General features: G+C 42.9%; 1 protein-coding gene across 1 annotated transcript; it reads right to left on the bottom strand.

Moving 5' to 3' along the window:
* Window positions 1-8,588: 8,588 nt before the first annotated feature.
* LOC134466061 (dnaJ homolog subfamily B member 1-like) lies at window positions 8,589-16,303 on the bottom strand. Its single transcript, XM_063219962.1, has 3 exons — window positions 15,590-16,303; window positions 13,925-14,529; window positions 8,589-9,871 (listed from the first exon to the last, which is right to left on the bottom strand). The coding sequence occupies exons 1-3, from the start codon at window positions 15,798-15,800 to the stop codon at window positions 9,641-9,643; spliced, it is 1,047 nt and encodes a 348-aa protein (XP_063076032.1). The 5' UTR covers window positions 15,801-16,303; the 3' UTR covers window positions 8,589-9,640.
* Between the last annotated feature and the right edge of the window lie 255 nt (window positions 16,304-16,558).

Genomic DNA, 16,558 nt, shown 5'->3' with positions numbered 1-16,558 from the left:
AATCAAATCTACCAGATTGGCCACTTGAAATGGCGGCCATTTTCTAAGATGGCCGCCAAAAAGGACCCCAGAAATAGATTTATTGCATAGAATTTACCTAGAAAATGATGATACAGGCATGAAATTCAACATGTATGTGCTTAAGACCAATACGGTCAAATCTACCTGATTGGCCACTTGAAATGGTGGCCATTTTCCAAGATGGCCGCCAAAAAAGACCCCAGAAAGTGATTTATTGCATAAAATTGACCTACAAAAGTATGATACAAGCATGAAATTCAACATGTATTTGCTTAAGACCAATACGATCAAATCTGTCTGATTTGCCATTTGCAATGGTGGCCATTTTCCAAAATGGCCACCATGAAAAACTCTAAAAATGGATTTGTTGCACAGAATTGAGAAAGGAAATTATGTTACAAGCACAACCAAGAAATTTGGCAATTACAGTATGTGCTTACGACCAGCACAATACATTCTAAAATATTTTCCAGTTTAAATGACAGCGATTTTCCAAGATGGCCACCAAAAAATACCATAGAAATGGATTTGTTGCACAGGATTGATCAAGCAAGTTATTATACAAGCATCAATTTTGGCATGAATGTGCAAAAAAAACCAATACGATCAAATTTTCCTGACTCGCCACTTGAAATGGAAGCCATTTTATAATATGGCCACAAAAAAGGCTGAATTTAGCCCAAAGGTGAGCAAAAAAATGATGATACAAGTATGTAATTTTGTGTGTTTGTGCTTAAGAGCAATAGGCCTATAATCAAATCCACTCATTTGCAACTTGAGAATGTATGGTATTTATAATATGGCCATCAAAGAAGACACTAGAACTTCATTAATTGCAATTAATCTAGCAGATGTGGCCCAAATCAATGTTAACATTCACTGTTTGAATTTCCAATGATTTCATCATAGAAGGAAACACAATCAAGGAAAAAGGCATATAACTACAGGTATAGGCTACCAATGGTAACCCCAGCTCTCTGAGGCATATGAACCAGACATCTCACTATGGGTAACGCCCGCGACCATTCGCCAAAACTTGCTTTCAATCTTGCCGTCATGCCAATGAGCTGCACAGCTGGGGATCCCGCCCTCTCTGAGACAAAGCCCAGGTGCACTGGGCTCTGAGCTTCAATCTGAGGCAACTAACCTTTGAGCTTGTGGGTGAGTGTAGCAATCTAGTGAGATGTCTCGTTCATCTCCCTCAGAGAACCAGAGTTACCCTCGGTAACCTATTGTTCTCTCTCTGTGGAAACACTCAACATCCAACTATGGGTGCTGCCTCCATTGATATTAATTCATTTAATATCTTTATAATTTCATCATCCATGCTAACATATTTAAGGAGAGTGAACAATTATTTCCACCGAATTTGCAATATGCACATATGACATTTGCACATTTCTAGGGTCTTTTTGGCCGCCATCTTGGAAAATGGCCAGCATTTTAAGTAGCAAATAAAGTAGACTTGATTGTAGGCCTATTGGTCTTAATCGCATACAAGCCGAGTCGCATACAAGCCGAGTTTCATCATAAATTGCTTGGACAATTCTGTGCAATAGATCATTTTCTAGGGTCTTTTAGTTTTTTGGCAGCCATCTTAGAAAATGGCCGCCATTTCGAGTGAGTAATTGGGTAAATTTGATTGCACTGGTCTTAAGCACATACATGTTGAATTTCATGCTTGTATCATAATTTTCTAGGTCAATTCTATGCAATAAATCAATGTCTGGGGTCCTTTTGGCGGCCATCTTGGAAAATGGCCACCATTTCAAGTGGCCAATCAGGTAGATTTGATCATATTGGTCTTGAGCACATACATGTTGAATTTCATGGTTGTATCATAATTTTCTAGGTCAATTCTATGCAATAAATCAATTTCTGGGGTCTTTTTTGGCAGCCATCTTGGAAAATGGCCGCCATTTCAAGTGGCCAATCAGGTAGATTTGATCGTATATGTCTTAAGCACATACATGTTGATTTTCATGCTTTTATCATAAATTTCTAGGTCAATTCTATGCAATAAATCCATTTCTGGAGCCCTTTTTGGCGGCCATCTTGGAAAATGGCTGCCATTTCAAGTGGCCAATCAGGTAGATTTGATTGTATTGGTCTTAAGCACATACCTGCCAAGTTTCATGCTTGTATCATAATTTGCACGATTCAAGCCAAATTGGCCTTGTAGCCGCTCTACTATAAATACCAAACCTTGCGGTGAACTTGGCGTGCGCAGTCTTTTGTGCGTACGCACCCGTTATAAATGAGGCCCCTGGAGCATTTCATGTGCTATAGACTAGTCTTCCAAATGTGCTCCTTATAAAAGACATGACAGTAGGCTACCTAACTAACACATCTTGGCTACAAGCAGTTTGGCTGGTAGAAAAGACCAAATTAGTAGCCTTTTAGTCAGTATGTGTTTGACTAGTAAGATCAACATACCAGCCATTTCTGCAATAAGGCAACGCACACGGCACAAGCACAGAGTTACAATATGAAGATGGATAGATGGATGGATGGATGGATGGATGGAACAAACCCTGCTAAAAATGTCATGATTTAATATGATATGATAACATGATAAAAACCATTAGACACAAATAGCCTAGCTTATGTTTACAGTGGAATCTGAGGTGGGTTTTGTCTATTTCCCCGTTTTGAGCGCTCTCCCTCTGCATAATGATTGTGGTATCGTATCTTAGCAAGTGCTACGAACAGACACGACAGCACTAGTGCGCTCGCTCGCTCACTCTCTCTCTCTCTCTCTCTCTCTCTCTCTCTCTCTCTCTCTCTCTCTCTCTCTCTCTCTCTCTCTCTCTCTCGTGGTGCATGAACGATGCCTTGCCGACTGAGGCAGTATGTAGCCTGCCCTAGTCGCTATCAAAAAACTCTCACAGAAGTCCCGACAGACTAGCGCGTCACCTGTTGTTTGGCCAACTCTGCACGCGGCTCAAACGGGCAATTATTCGCAGCCGTCTGCGTTTTTGTGTGGCAATGTTTAATATCCGCTCAAGCCATTTCGTTTTTCCCCGTGATTGTGACTCTCGTGTTTAAAATATCCTCACGTCATTTTGCTGTTTTTACCGTGCTTGTAGCCTAACTCTCTCGTCCGTTGCAAAACTCGCCTGGTTGAGAACACAAAACTCGCTGCCACATGTGAACTCGGATAGTTGAGCGAAGTCGAACATTCTATTCTGAAACGTCGGGCTGCCTGTGAACGAGGAAGGGGGAGAAAGCTACGGTAGTTCAGCGGAGTTGAAGGAATGACCGCATCGACACGTTTTATTGTGTGATGATGGGCCACTACTGTAGAATGACTATTCATTTTATGTCCATTAAAACGGTTGTTTGGTAATTGATTTGGTTCTACTGATGGCTGGTCGCACCGGTGCGCCTAAAAATATTTTTTAGGCGCACCATTGAAAAAAATGGGCGCATATGCGACCAAATTGGTCGCACTCTTTTTCCGCACATTTTTGTAGCTTAGCTCACTACATTTCTGATGGTGGTAGCTTTAGTGTAGTGAAGCTTAATTTATGGTTGAGTAGCTGATAGCTTAGCTCACTACATTTTACAAGTAGCTTGCCCAACACTGGCTGTCACTAGTAGCCCTGACCAGTAAGAAAAGCGGCAGGCATCAACATTTATTCAACATTGAGGTGTGTTTAGGAAATATCTTTATTATTGTAAGAATGTGTAAGAAGAAATGTAATTTCAAATTCTTTGTATGACCAGTGCATGTAAAGAAATTGACAATAAAACCTACTTGACTACTTGACTTGACTTGACTTGAATGTGCTTAGTGTTCAAATACCTTAGCTACCTCAGATACCTCAGATCTCAAGTCCGGGGCCTAGATCTATATTAATTATGTGCACGCACACTTTCCACAGATTAAAAAACAAAAACAAAAACAAAACAAAACACATTATATAAATGTTGAGCTTGGTTGATGACGACTTTGTCCCAGATTTTGATTCTGGTCCACTGTGAACACCCCTGTCCTGGATGTTGGCCTAATGTTTATGAGTGATGACGGTTTTAAATCAGTGGTTCTCAGCTTTTTTGGACTAACACCCCATTGACCACCTTGTAAGCTCCCCAACTCCCCGTCGCCTCCACATAAGCTTGCCAATGCCTCCCTCCCACACTATCACATCTAGACAGAGGAAAGGGTAATTATATGAGAATGCTGTTCATTGATTATAGTTCAGCATTCAACACCATAATTCCCCTCACTCTTGTCAAGAAGATGAAGTCACTGGGGCTAGACTTACCTCTATGCAACTGGGTGTTAAACTTTCTCACAAGCTGCACGCAAGTTGTTAGAGTGGGTGGCACAACATCTAACACCATCACCATCAGCACTGGCTCACCTCAAGGTTGTGTGTTAAGCTCCCTACTCTACAACATTTACACCCATGACTGCAGAGCCAGCAGCAGTCAGAATTCCATCATCAAGTTTGCTGATGACACTGTAGTGAACACTGTATAGTGGTGGGACTGATCAATAATAACGATGAACAGGCATATATAAATGAAGTTTCTAACATCTCACAATGGTGCCAGCACAACAACCTGGCACTAAACGTAAGCAAGACTAAGGAAATAAATGGTGGTGGACTTTCGGAAAAAGAGGGGAAACTACACTCCACTTTCCATCTGCAAACAACCAGTTGAGAGGGTAGAGTGCTTTAAATACCTTGGTGTTCACATCACAAATGACTTAACATGGACAAACAACACACACAACATCATTAAGAAATCCAGGCAGAGACTGTACTTTCTGCGCCTGTTGAAAAAGTTCAAAGTTTCCACACCCATCCTAAAAGCATTTTACTCCTCAGCAGTGGAGAGCATCTTAACAGGGTCCATCATTACCTGGTACGGAAACGCCACAGTGCATGAACAGAAAGAACTACAAAGGATAGTGCGCTCTGCTGAGCGCTGTATTCGTCAAGCTCTGCCTGCCGTGAAAGACATATACACAAAGAGAGTGCTATCTAGGGCCCATAACATTCTCAAAGACCAGTCACACCCAGGATATGGACTATTTAAAAAAATGAGATCTGGAAGGTGACTGTGCTGTCACAGAGCTAGAACTGAAAGACTGAGAAAGAGCTTTTTTCCTCATGCCATTTGCTTACTGAATTCCTCCTAATTACTTTGATTGAACACGTGTACACACAGACACACACAGACACACACACAGACACACAGACAGACACACAGACAGACACACAGACAGACACACACACACACACACCTTTTATTTTTATTTTATTTCTTCTTCACCCTTCTTCTGCACACTTGTTTTGCAACGGCCATGCATTTCATTACAAGTGACACGAAAGTGTCTCTATGACAAATAAATATCCTTGAATCCTTGGTATTAAAATATAAAATAGACAACTCCACCCCAGCAATTGACCCCCCTCTCAGTTGCCTCCTTTTCAACACCCTCCCTACTGCTCCCCTGGGTCGCTTTAGATACCCTGTTTTAAATGTTCATAACACATATCCAAACATAGCCCTCAATATCAGTCATTCTGGGCCATTGGGAGGGAAAGTGGAAAACAGCGATCCTAGCGGTTACGTTCCAAACACCAGGGTGATCCTATTGAAACTCCCATAGACAAGTTTTTAAAAAAATCCCACAAAGATATGACTTGGAAGTATAACACCAGACACATTTTTCAGCGTACACAATAGGATGAACTGCTACCTGTGAAAATCTCAAGTCATTTTTTGCCCTTTTAAGAAAAATAGAAATTGTGCCAATCTGGTCGGAAACGGACTACAGCTCCCAGCATGCTGTGCTTCGCGCCTCGTTGACAACACAGAGAAACAAATGAACGCGAACGAACGCAAGTTCTTCGCATATCTTCACATTCTTGTAATCCTATGAGTTCCACATTGTCTTCTTATTACACATATATACACGCGATCATTTTGGTATGGTTTTAAATTCTCTAGTAGATATGATGGCTTCTGTGGTGACGAGTAACCACCTCTCTGGCTCATGTTTGGCTATGCTAATTTGGCTATGCTAATTACATGGAGTAAACAAGCCACACATGCCAGTCAGTGTAGTTCTATATTAGCTTTTTAAAGAATATCAAAATCAGCTCAGATCAGTGAAAAACCGAACATTTTACCACCTGGTTCGATAAAACGGGCCAACGTGCCCATAATATGACTGCCACTACTTCTACTTCGTCGTCAGGGCCGAGATGTAATTTTTCAAAGAAAAAAAACATTCATTTGTTGCAGGGGGTTGGAACGTTGCCAGCAGGGGGCGATGAGATTACTTTCCCTCCCTATAGGTCAGAGCTCCAAAATATCTCCTGCAGGCCAGGTCACCAAACCATTTGGTCTGCTATTCTGGTACAGTGGCTTCTTGCACACCTCATGACATTACAGACCAGCTCCTCATACTACTAGACATGATACACAGAGTACCACATTTTATAGAGGTCAACAATATAGCCATACCATTCTGATGTACAGATGACTCATCTGAAGTGGTTGCTAAACTCTCGCATTTACCCCCTTGCTGTAGGCTACTTACTGTGTGCATTTTCATTACTGTATGTAATTAACAGGAACTATAACTTGATTCACTTTATGAGATTAAGATTTGTGAGTAAGGTTGAGATGAAAGGATGAATCATAAGACATCAGACAAATTAGTGGATTGAGTACATCTTATGTTTAATCAGTACAAAATACTGATAACTTTACATCATTCACACATCAGTCCTATAACAAGGTTGGGTGGGGAACGTTTCTCGGGTTGCATGAAGGTGCATTGAAATGAAACAATGTTGGTGAGTTCGGAGAATGAAACTGGAGTTTGCAGTCAGAACACGACACACTGGTTCAGCTGCTTGTGTAAGAGTTAGGCTACATTGCATCCCAATAGGGACATGTGCATATGGTTTAATCCCCCTGCAAGACAAATTCTGCAATAGACATACAGGTCAATGACGTTTTGGTAGAAACACACATCAGGGCGGTGCAACCACAGCTAACACTACAATTGTATGGATTACAATTTGTAATGGATCATCTAAGAAGCATATTCAGTGCAGTACATTAAATATCAATATTACATTAATAACCAATTACTAATGTATGATGGGAAATAGCTGTGATTGTACCGCCTGATGTCTGAGGCCAAAAAAACATCACTGACTCATACATAGCTGTGTCCATAAGTGTGCATAGCCTTGCAGAAGTTGAGAAACATGGGCCTCCTTTTGATTCCATCAAAAATCATCCAAAAACAAAAAACACCTTTGAATTTCCAACTTATCATTCACCATGCAAGTGGAAATGCTTCTTTATGGACACCGTCTCTCCTCAGTGACTTGTTTATTCTCAATAACGACTGCTCTGTTTACTATTGTAATGTTGCTGCAACTGCTGTTTCGTATTGTAATGTTTCTGCACATTTGCTCCTGGGCTAAACTGATTTCCCTTTGGTGCTGTGCCACGGAAACAAAAATACAAAGAACTGTCAAAAATACCAGTGCAAAATGGCAGGTCAACATTGGATAAACTTTAATCCTCTCCCTGATTAACACAGATTTTTCCCACAAATCAGTAATACTATCCGGCTCGGACAGCACAGCATTTCGATACAATGCGCAGATTTTTCTGACTAGAGCAATAACCTATGGAGAGTTACTTGGAATTACCACTAAATAATACGGGAATCAGTCAACTATCAATAGGGGTAGCCGTGGCCTAATGGTTGGAATTAAGAGCAGCGGGTTGCCGGTTCGAATCCTACACTTACCTCTCCGCACACCTACATTTATGGCCCTTGAGCAAAGCACCTAACGCCACATTGCTTCAGGGGGAGTAACCAATACTCTGCAAATATCAAATAAGTCGCTGTGGTTAAAAGTGTCAGCTAAGCGTAATGCACTGGAGGGAAACCATACGCTCATGATAATAATCAGTGAAACCGGAACATGTACAGTAACTATAAACACTTCAACTTTACATGTAACATCCCCACTGCACTCGCTCACTGGTATGGAAAAATCAGGATTAGGCCTTTTGGTGACATTGCCCTCATAATTACTTCTAATGGGATTGAATTAACATAATTGAGTGGCTGAATGGCTAAACCTGACCAGCACCATCAAACTGCCTAAAATCAAATAAATAGTCCCTACACAGTGGAAAAAGGGAGCCAACATTTCCCAAATTTTGCAGCGGGTATGTACATTTATGAAAACAATGTTATGTACATATGTATATCATGTATATTATATATTGTTCTTCAAGAGAACAGAAACGCTTGCTTCAGGCATTCTCATACCTGAGATACAAATAGGACCAGATTTAAAGGTTTGGCACACAGGTTTAACATATAACAAAACGAAAATCATGACCTTGCGTCGTCGCAATGACACACAAACACGTGGAACAGGAGCAGTCACAGGTCAGGATAATGTTCTGCACAGGCTAAATCTCTGCTAAAGCCTTTGGGAAAATCTGGGGCTTAATAATGTGCCTATAACTTGAACCCTCAGAGGCTGGATAGGAGGGACGTTTACCAACTGAATTCATAGACCATGAGGGTATACTAAGAAGCTGGTTTAGTAGTAAACCAGGTTAAGTTAACCTTGTGGTAGAGGTAAATCATCTAATAGCAGTGCCTGGAGTCCTCATTTTCTTAGCTAAATGATGCTCTCAGATATATCTATTAGCAGGGTCACCACTTCCTGCAGGTTACCCAAGCCTGGTTTATCACTTAAACATATTCTTAGTATTACCCCCATAGGTCTCCGTTTGTAAACGCTTTGTTTTCACTGGCTGGCTACTATAACACCCATTGTAGTCACCAAAGGCTGAAAGTGTCCTATCCATGCATCAGTGGAGTGGTTGCCCCAGGTCTGGCGTTTGTTCGAAATGCGCAAAAAATGTCATCGGCGCATTATCTACAGCGAAATAAACTACTGATCAAGGGGATGCATAGGACTCGCACTGCTGTCCCATCTGCAATGTGAAGCTACATGGGAATGACTACTACTGATGCATAGGGGTTAAGACATAACACAGCATTGCTGTCTGCTATGACCCTTCAGATTGTTCACAGTGATTGTGAGTGTTTCAAGTTATTAATGGGTGGCAGGGAAATTAAAATGGTCAAAATAAATGTTATATACAATAACATAAAATAAAAACTTTTTTTTAAAAAAAAGGAAGGTGTGAGTGCATGTGTAGTTGCACTTTTCTTTTTTCCCCAAAGTTCACTAGAAAGTTCTCACTTGATCTCAATGGTACATACGTAGAAAAGAAAAGCAGAATATCAGGTGCAAAAGCAAGAGCGCTACTGGGATGAGGCAGTTTGTTTTTAGTGTGGGATGGCAGCTCCTCTCCTGCCGTCCCGTATGCTGAACATCACATCACGTCACAACCCCAACATCATCATCATGAGGGCATTGTAGCGAAGGGGAGTAGAGTTGCCCCGCCAGGACTGGAACCCAGACCTTCTGGGGTACCAAGCTGAGGCTCTGACCGCTGGCTGCAGGTCCGAGTTTGAGTCCCGGCGGGGCAACTCTACTCCCCTTCACTACAGGCATCATCGTCGTCCTCGTCGTTGTCGTCACGGCGGGAGGATCTGACTGAGTGCTTCGCGAGTGCCCTGGCCCAGCTTGTCTGGGAACTTGACCACAAACTCCACCACCATGTCCCCCCTCTTATCCGGACACTTGGAGAGCGGCAGACCCTCCCCCACGATGCGCTTCTTCATGCCCGGCTTGATGATGTCACGAGAGGTCACAGTGATAGTTCTGCCATCCAGCGTCGGGGCGCTGACCGTGCAACCACACAGAGCCTGCGAAGGGAAAAGCGACAGATGTTTGTGCATTAGAATTGGCATGAATTAATTAACAGATTGGCCATCACAGTACCAGTTTGGGAGCTGATCGTGCATCCACACAGAGCTTGAAGGGAAACAAACAGATGCATGTGTGAGAATCTTTATATCTTAAAGGGACACTGTGCAGGAAATGGCCAAAAAAGGTACAGCAATTATGCTGCTCATTGAAACTGGGTTGGCTATCGCCAAATTTGTTATTTACATGAAAGTTTACTAAGTAATAAACAAATATTTTCTAGTATGGTCCAAGTAGTCATTTTTGCAGCTAAAAATGGCTATTTTTGGAAATTCAAAATGGCGGACCATGGAGAAGATCCCCCTTTTCATGTATGAAAAGTGCAATTTTTCCAGTCATAATGAATACTTAGAATTTGATGGTGGTGGTAAGTATTCATGAAAAAGGTAACATTAATGAATGGGCAGCATGGAAATAAACAACTAAAAGTCTCACACAGTGTCCCTTTAATATTTATTTTTTTTGTTTTGTTTTGAGGGTGGTTAGCTATTCCTGATCCTCACTCCAGTCCAGAGGTGGTTTGCCAACCACAACAACAAGATGATGTTTGAGAATCAGCATTGGAGGTAGAGTATATAGGATTGTGGGCTGAATAGGCATTGCAACTATACTGGTAATTTCCATTGAATCTAAATTCAGGAATATTTACTTAGTTATAAACCATGATTTACTGCTCTAACCAAAGTGAAGCAGGTTTTGCAGCCAATGATGTCCATTTCTGATCATTCAAAATGGCAGAGACACGTTGAAGATCCATCTTTTCATGTATGAAAACTGTAATTTTCCAAGTAAATGAATAGGCCGGCGTAAAAACTGACAGTGGTGGAAAATATTCATGAAATAGGTAACTTTGTGAATGGGCAGCATAAAGCGTGAAAGTACACTACTACTCTACATACTTCTCATACTACTACACACACATTTGATTAATAGATCGGCTGTTACAGCAGCTGTTGATAAATATGTGCAGCACCTCACACAGCCGAATAAATGACTTATCTCTACTAACAGAACAAGGCTAGTCTTGTCTGACCATTACGTCAACTTCCTGCTCCCGACATTAAGCCCTGGGATAGGATATACTTTTAATGCAGGAAATAAAACAAGATGGATTTCCTGAAGGAGGATGTGTGAGGGGGTGAGTTATGATCGGGGGTCACTAACAGGCTGCCGTTGACACCTTCGTAGGTTGCCTATGGGAAATCGCATAGCAACCAGAGACACTCTACATGAGACGAAACGGTTAAGAAAATGTCAATAGAAATGAACTGGGGCGATTCGTAACGTCAATAGCGTGCTTGCACATCTCCCATCTTTCTCTTCAACTACACACTTCAACTAATGGCCTTTGTATAGTGTGTTGATGGAAAATTTCACATTATTAGCCATATTTTGACAGAGGTGAGCCCCCTTCTCCATTTATTTCCATTTCTCAGACCTACCTCATAATGGCTGCCACGGATTGCCGTGAAAAAGGGTGCAGGCTCAGCTCTAGTCTAATGTTCTACCTCTATGAACACAGTCCAGCTCACGAGACCACAGTGACAAAATGGAAACGTCTGGCAGGACCAGGTGGACTCAGCACCATTGGCTTCCTGCCAAACACACATATTATATTTCAAGAAGGGGCTAAACCTACAGTTGCTAGAGACCAATTAACAAGGGATAACGTAAAATCCCATTGTAAGAAAACGGCGGCTGTGCTGTGGACTAACAAATGAGCTCATGGACCCACGTTTTCAGACAACCTGTTGAATACAAATCTTGAACAAATCAATCCAGGGGAATCAGGATAAGGAAAAAGATTACAGCCTGGAATTTAAGAATGTGATGCATTGAGTGTATTTTTTCTCTTTCTCTCAGACGCTGTTGACACGTACGTATATGGATAACTTTGAAAACTAATTGGTTTAGGCCTTTCGTTTACACGTGAAGAGTTTCAGAATGCGCATGTCATAACTCTGGTTTGAAAAAATAACACATTTAATGTTCTTTTTATCCACGTCATGTTTACGTAAACAGCTGAAATTAAAACTGCCTTTAAAAATATCAGCATATGTGTCACATCCATGCAGCGGAATATAACTCACAAAGTTGACAGCAGGACATTATTCAAGCACCCATTTCTTAACTCGTACTGTAAGGACACGTGATGAATGCAAGCTTGTGTGGTTCCTTGGCCATCCCTTATGGCACGTTGACCTCATGACAAGCGACACAACAGACACCGTACCGCATTTTTGGACAGCCTGTTGCACAGGTAAGTTAGTACTAGTAGTTGGAATAGAAGGCCAAAGTGGGCTACACCTACAGTATGTGGCCAGCACACACTTCCATCTTTGAGGGATATCGAGACGGAGTAGAGCAACAAGTGCATCTTTCTGGCTCCCTATTCACTAGAACTAGGCTCAGCATACTGATGTATTTAACACTTTCATCTTTGAGGGAAATCATGGTGCTACTACAGTACATCTAAAGTAGTGTTTCTCAACAGGGGCTCTACAGCCCCCCAGGGGAAATTAGGGGGCCCTAGGGGGGGGGGGGGGCGTTGAGAAGGATACAGCTGGGGGGTGCTCAATTGTATTGCCAGGCCTATAATGAGGTCAAGGGGGGCGTTGGGAGGCTTGTGAGGACAAGGGGGAGTTTGTTCAAAAAAGATTGAGAACCACTGATCTCGAACCATTACGTGGGCAGGGCATCTTTAATGGATATCCTGAAGGAGTAGACCACGTCCTATTCATTACAACTAGAAGTAACGCACAGTGTTCCGTACAGCGCCACCTCACAGAATGGCGTTTCCGCAATCAAAACAATGCCATTCGGTGTGATGGCAACCATCACACGTATTGAATGGCTCATGTGAAAGAGGAGGTTGTCGTCTTCAAAATAAGACCACATCGACTTACAGTGGAGCATTGTGGTTAATGTATGGATTGATTATTTGTGCCAAGTGCCGGTTAGCCATGAGCCGCTAGCTTCCGTCGGCCTGAACAAATAAGTAACAGTATTCCGTACATCTGATTTACCTTAAAATGCTGCATTACCAATGGTTTTCATGCAATTATAATGTTGGTGTGTTTGTTTGTTGTCAAACTATCCCTTCAAAACAGAGTTTGAATGACTACAACACGGTAAAGATAACTTTGAAAGCAACATGCATGCTAGCCGGAAGTAGCTTGTTGCAACCTTGTTGCAAAAAGCTACATTGCAGCCAAGAATGGCACTTCCACACGCGGTTGCTATGTTATTTTTACCGTGTTATATTCACTTAAACTCTTCATGGAACGAATAACAATTAGTTTAGCACTTCACAAACACATACACATTAGATCGGTCATGAAAACCATTGGTAGTGCACCGTTTTAATGTAATGAAGTTGTACGGAGTACTGTTACTTATTTGGTCAGATGTGTTCGGAATACTGTTACCTATTTGATTTAATCAATCAACCCATACATTAACCACCGCAATTCTAGTTGGTCTTATTTTGAAGACGACAACCTCCTCTTTCAAATGAGCTATACAATAGGTGTGATGGTTGTCATCACACTGAAAAGTTTATTTTAATCGCGAAAACAGCATTCTGCGAGGAGGCGCTGTACAGAACACTGTGCGTTGCTTCTAGGCTCAGCATATGTGTTTTACACTTATATCTCGGGCAGAGTAGACCCAATTGAGTACTTGTAACTTGTTAAAACTTTTAAAACTTTAACTTGTTTTATTTTATTTCATTTTATATCTTATTGTTCTGTTTTACCAACATTCCACATCTCAAGATGCTCTGGTGACTTTCTTTTTTATCTGCACATATGAGTCCTTTCACATGACGCACCAGATTAAGTGAAAGAGCACTGAGGTTATCTTTCTCCTCCATATGTATTTCACTGTATTGATATCCTGGCTGAGTGGACCACGTCCTATTCATTAGAACTAGGCTGTCAGCCTACTCAACTTGGCTAAATCTACAATGGGTGGGCAGTACACACACTTACATCTTTGAGGGATATCCGGGCCGAGTAGACCACGTCCGATCCGTCCCGTCGGAAGACGGGGTGCACCTTGTCCTTGACGACGAACACCACGTCGGCGGGGATGTTGGTGGGCGTCTCGTCGCCCTCGCGGGGGAAGGTGATCTTGGTGCCCTCCTTCCATCCACGTCTGATGTCCACCGTGAGGATCTTGTCTTCGCTGCGCATCGAGCAGCCGTCAGCGTTCAGCCGCTTGCGCGAGATCTTCATCTTCTTGGTGCAGCCGGAGAACACCTCCTCCAGGCTCACCTTCAGTTCGTGGATGACGGGCGGGTCCTTCTTCTTCTCGCGGCCCCCATGCACGCCCCCGTGCACGCTGCCCGGCCGCGACTTGAAGGAGCGCTGGAAGCCCCCCATGCCCATGCCGGGCATGCCAAAGGCGGCGAACGGGTCGTCAATGTCCATGTCATCGTCTCCTCCTCCACCACCGTGTCCGTGCGAGGAGAAGAACTGGTCGAACGGGCTGCGGCCGCCGAAGAACTCAGCAAACATGGCGTGCGGGTCGCCATGGAAGGTGTAGTTGTAGGTGGGGCCATTGGGGCCTCCGCCACTGGGAGCTCCTTTCAGACCTGTGGAAAGAGGACAAGCGCATTATAGTGAGGTAACAGTGGCATAACATTACATACCGGTAGCCTACCTTACCTCTTGTGGCAGAATAATACGACAGACGAAACAGTGTCATAACAGGCCATGTCATGGCTCAAATGGTGGGGCACTGCCGGGAAGTCCGACCCTAGGTAATATCCCGAATCTCCCCCTTCTCTTCTGCTCATTTCAGGTCAAACTCTTCACTGCACTGCATAGTAATAAAGACCCCCCCCCCCCCAATGTTTTAACAGAAATGGTGGCATAACATACAGGCATAACATACCGCTTATGGCAGAATAATGCCCATAACCTAGCAGACCTTCCTATGTCGGAGTGATCTGACGCCACATTACACAAACGGCTGGTTTAATAGTGGAGAGCTGGGCTACATTGTTAGCATGTCCTCAGATCGTCACGTCAGCTAATTAAAAACCACGAACAATGACTGCATTCTGGCTGTTAACTCCACTCCCAGCATTGTGGCACTGCGTCCGCGCCAGCCTCGCTGATGCGCCGCTTTACTCAAGTAGTTAGAACAAACTCGTTTGGCAGCAAAACCACGAGCAACTGACCTCGCGTCCTGTCTGACTACCATCCAGAATGTAGAATAACTACATGTACTATCTCCATCTGTCCACCAGTTCACGAGCATGTCACCAAATTGCCCGGACCGGACAAAACGGAAATGTCTAGCAGCATCATGTGGTCCCTGGGCGCACTGCCAAATACAGGGGAAAAAGCTATCTACTGATCTTGGTGACATGTTGAACATGAGACGACGTAAAAATCCAGCGAGAAGTGAGCAGTCCAACATCTGCCGTATTATCACCAATTAAGAGTCCTGCTAGGATCATGAGAAACATCAGAAACACGAGGACAGCCGTTGGTCTGGTCCATGCCCCCAAGCATACCTGGCCAGCCATGGTATGTGGATAGCTGTCAGCAGGTCATCCAGCGTATACACTTAAGAGTTAGCATTAGGCGAACCTAATCGCACAACAAACTGATTTGTCCACTTATTGTTGCTAAAATGCCACATACCTTCTTCTCCATATCGGTCATAAATGTCCTTTTTCTTCGAGTCACTTAGGACATCGTAGGCCTCGGCAATCTCTTTGAATTTCTCCTCTGCTCCGGGCGATTTGTTCTTGTCTGGGTGGTATCGTAATGCCTGCTTTCTGTAGGCTTTCTTGATTTCATCCTCCGACGCACCTTTTTGAATTCCCAACACTTTGTAATAATCTTTACCCATCACAAATGCTATCACGGATTTCCAATCTACTAATTATAGAAGGCAATGAGTCACTTACACTCAGTCCGATGCCATGTCAAGAAGCACTGCGACGTTAACTGCCTGAATTCTGAGATCACAAATAATATACTTCCAGCAGTTTAAACTGGTTCCGTGTAAAGGTTTAGGAGACAGGTAAACACAAACAGCTGTCAGGTATTAAGCCAGCGAGTTAGCTGCCTTGAAGCCAAGCCGATAGTAAAGCTCTCTAAAGGGAGCTACGCTAGCTGGCTAATGTATTTGCCAACCCCTAGTTGCGTTAGCAAGAACAGCATCCCATCATTTAACATTGGAGTATAACATGTCTGTCTGTACAACACACAGCGCGTATCGAGTCTTAACACTGAAATCTTCGAAGGAAATGTCCTATTTTAACAGACCTACATTACTCATCGCGTATTCTTATCTTCTTGCAACGTAGCCCTGTACAGAAAGTTCCAGAGACAGAATTTTGTCTTCCTCTGTTTTGAACTTATCAGATGGAAGCACTACGCGTACGTTGCTACCACCATCTGGCGTGGATGTCGAATAGCTCTGATTCAGAATGCTGCAGTGTATGATCTTTCGACATTGAGGTGAGATGCATGCCATAAACAGGCTATTCTAGATTAGGCCAGTATAGTCCTATGTGTTGGTCTAAATGATCGCATACACACTATGTCTGAGGCTTCTCACCATATTAAATGCGTCCCTTTTATGTTTTCCCCATAAGAAACAAT

Source organism: Engraulis encrasicolus, chromosome 2, assembly GCF_034702125.1.
Source record: "Engraulis encrasicolus isolate BLACKSEA-1 chromosome 2, IST_EnEncr_1.0, whole genome shotgun sequence".
Classification (NCBI taxonomy): Eukaryota; Metazoa; Chordata; class Actinopteri; order Clupeiformes; family Engraulidae; genus Engraulis; species Engraulis encrasicolus.
Note: the sequence above shows the minus strand (reverse complement) of the source record. Positions and strands in the feature narration are given on the sequence as shown.

What these genes read in the sequence shown, in the direction of transcription:
- LOC134466061 (XM_063219962.1), bottom strand. Translation starts at nt 15,800, where the DNA reads ATGGGTAAAGATTATTACAAAGTGTTGGGAATTCAAAAAGGTGCGTCG. An exon ending in TGACCGATATGGAGAAGAAG is followed by an intron (nt 14,530 to 15,589) that starts GTATGTGGCATT and finishes CTCTTTCCACAG; the next exon opens with GTCTGAAAGGAGCTCCCAGT. An exon ending in CCCGGATATCCCTCAAAGAT is followed by an intron (nt 9,872 to 13,924) that starts GTAAGTGTGTGT and finishes TTCCCTTCGCAG; the next exon opens with GCTCTGTGTGGTTGCACGGT.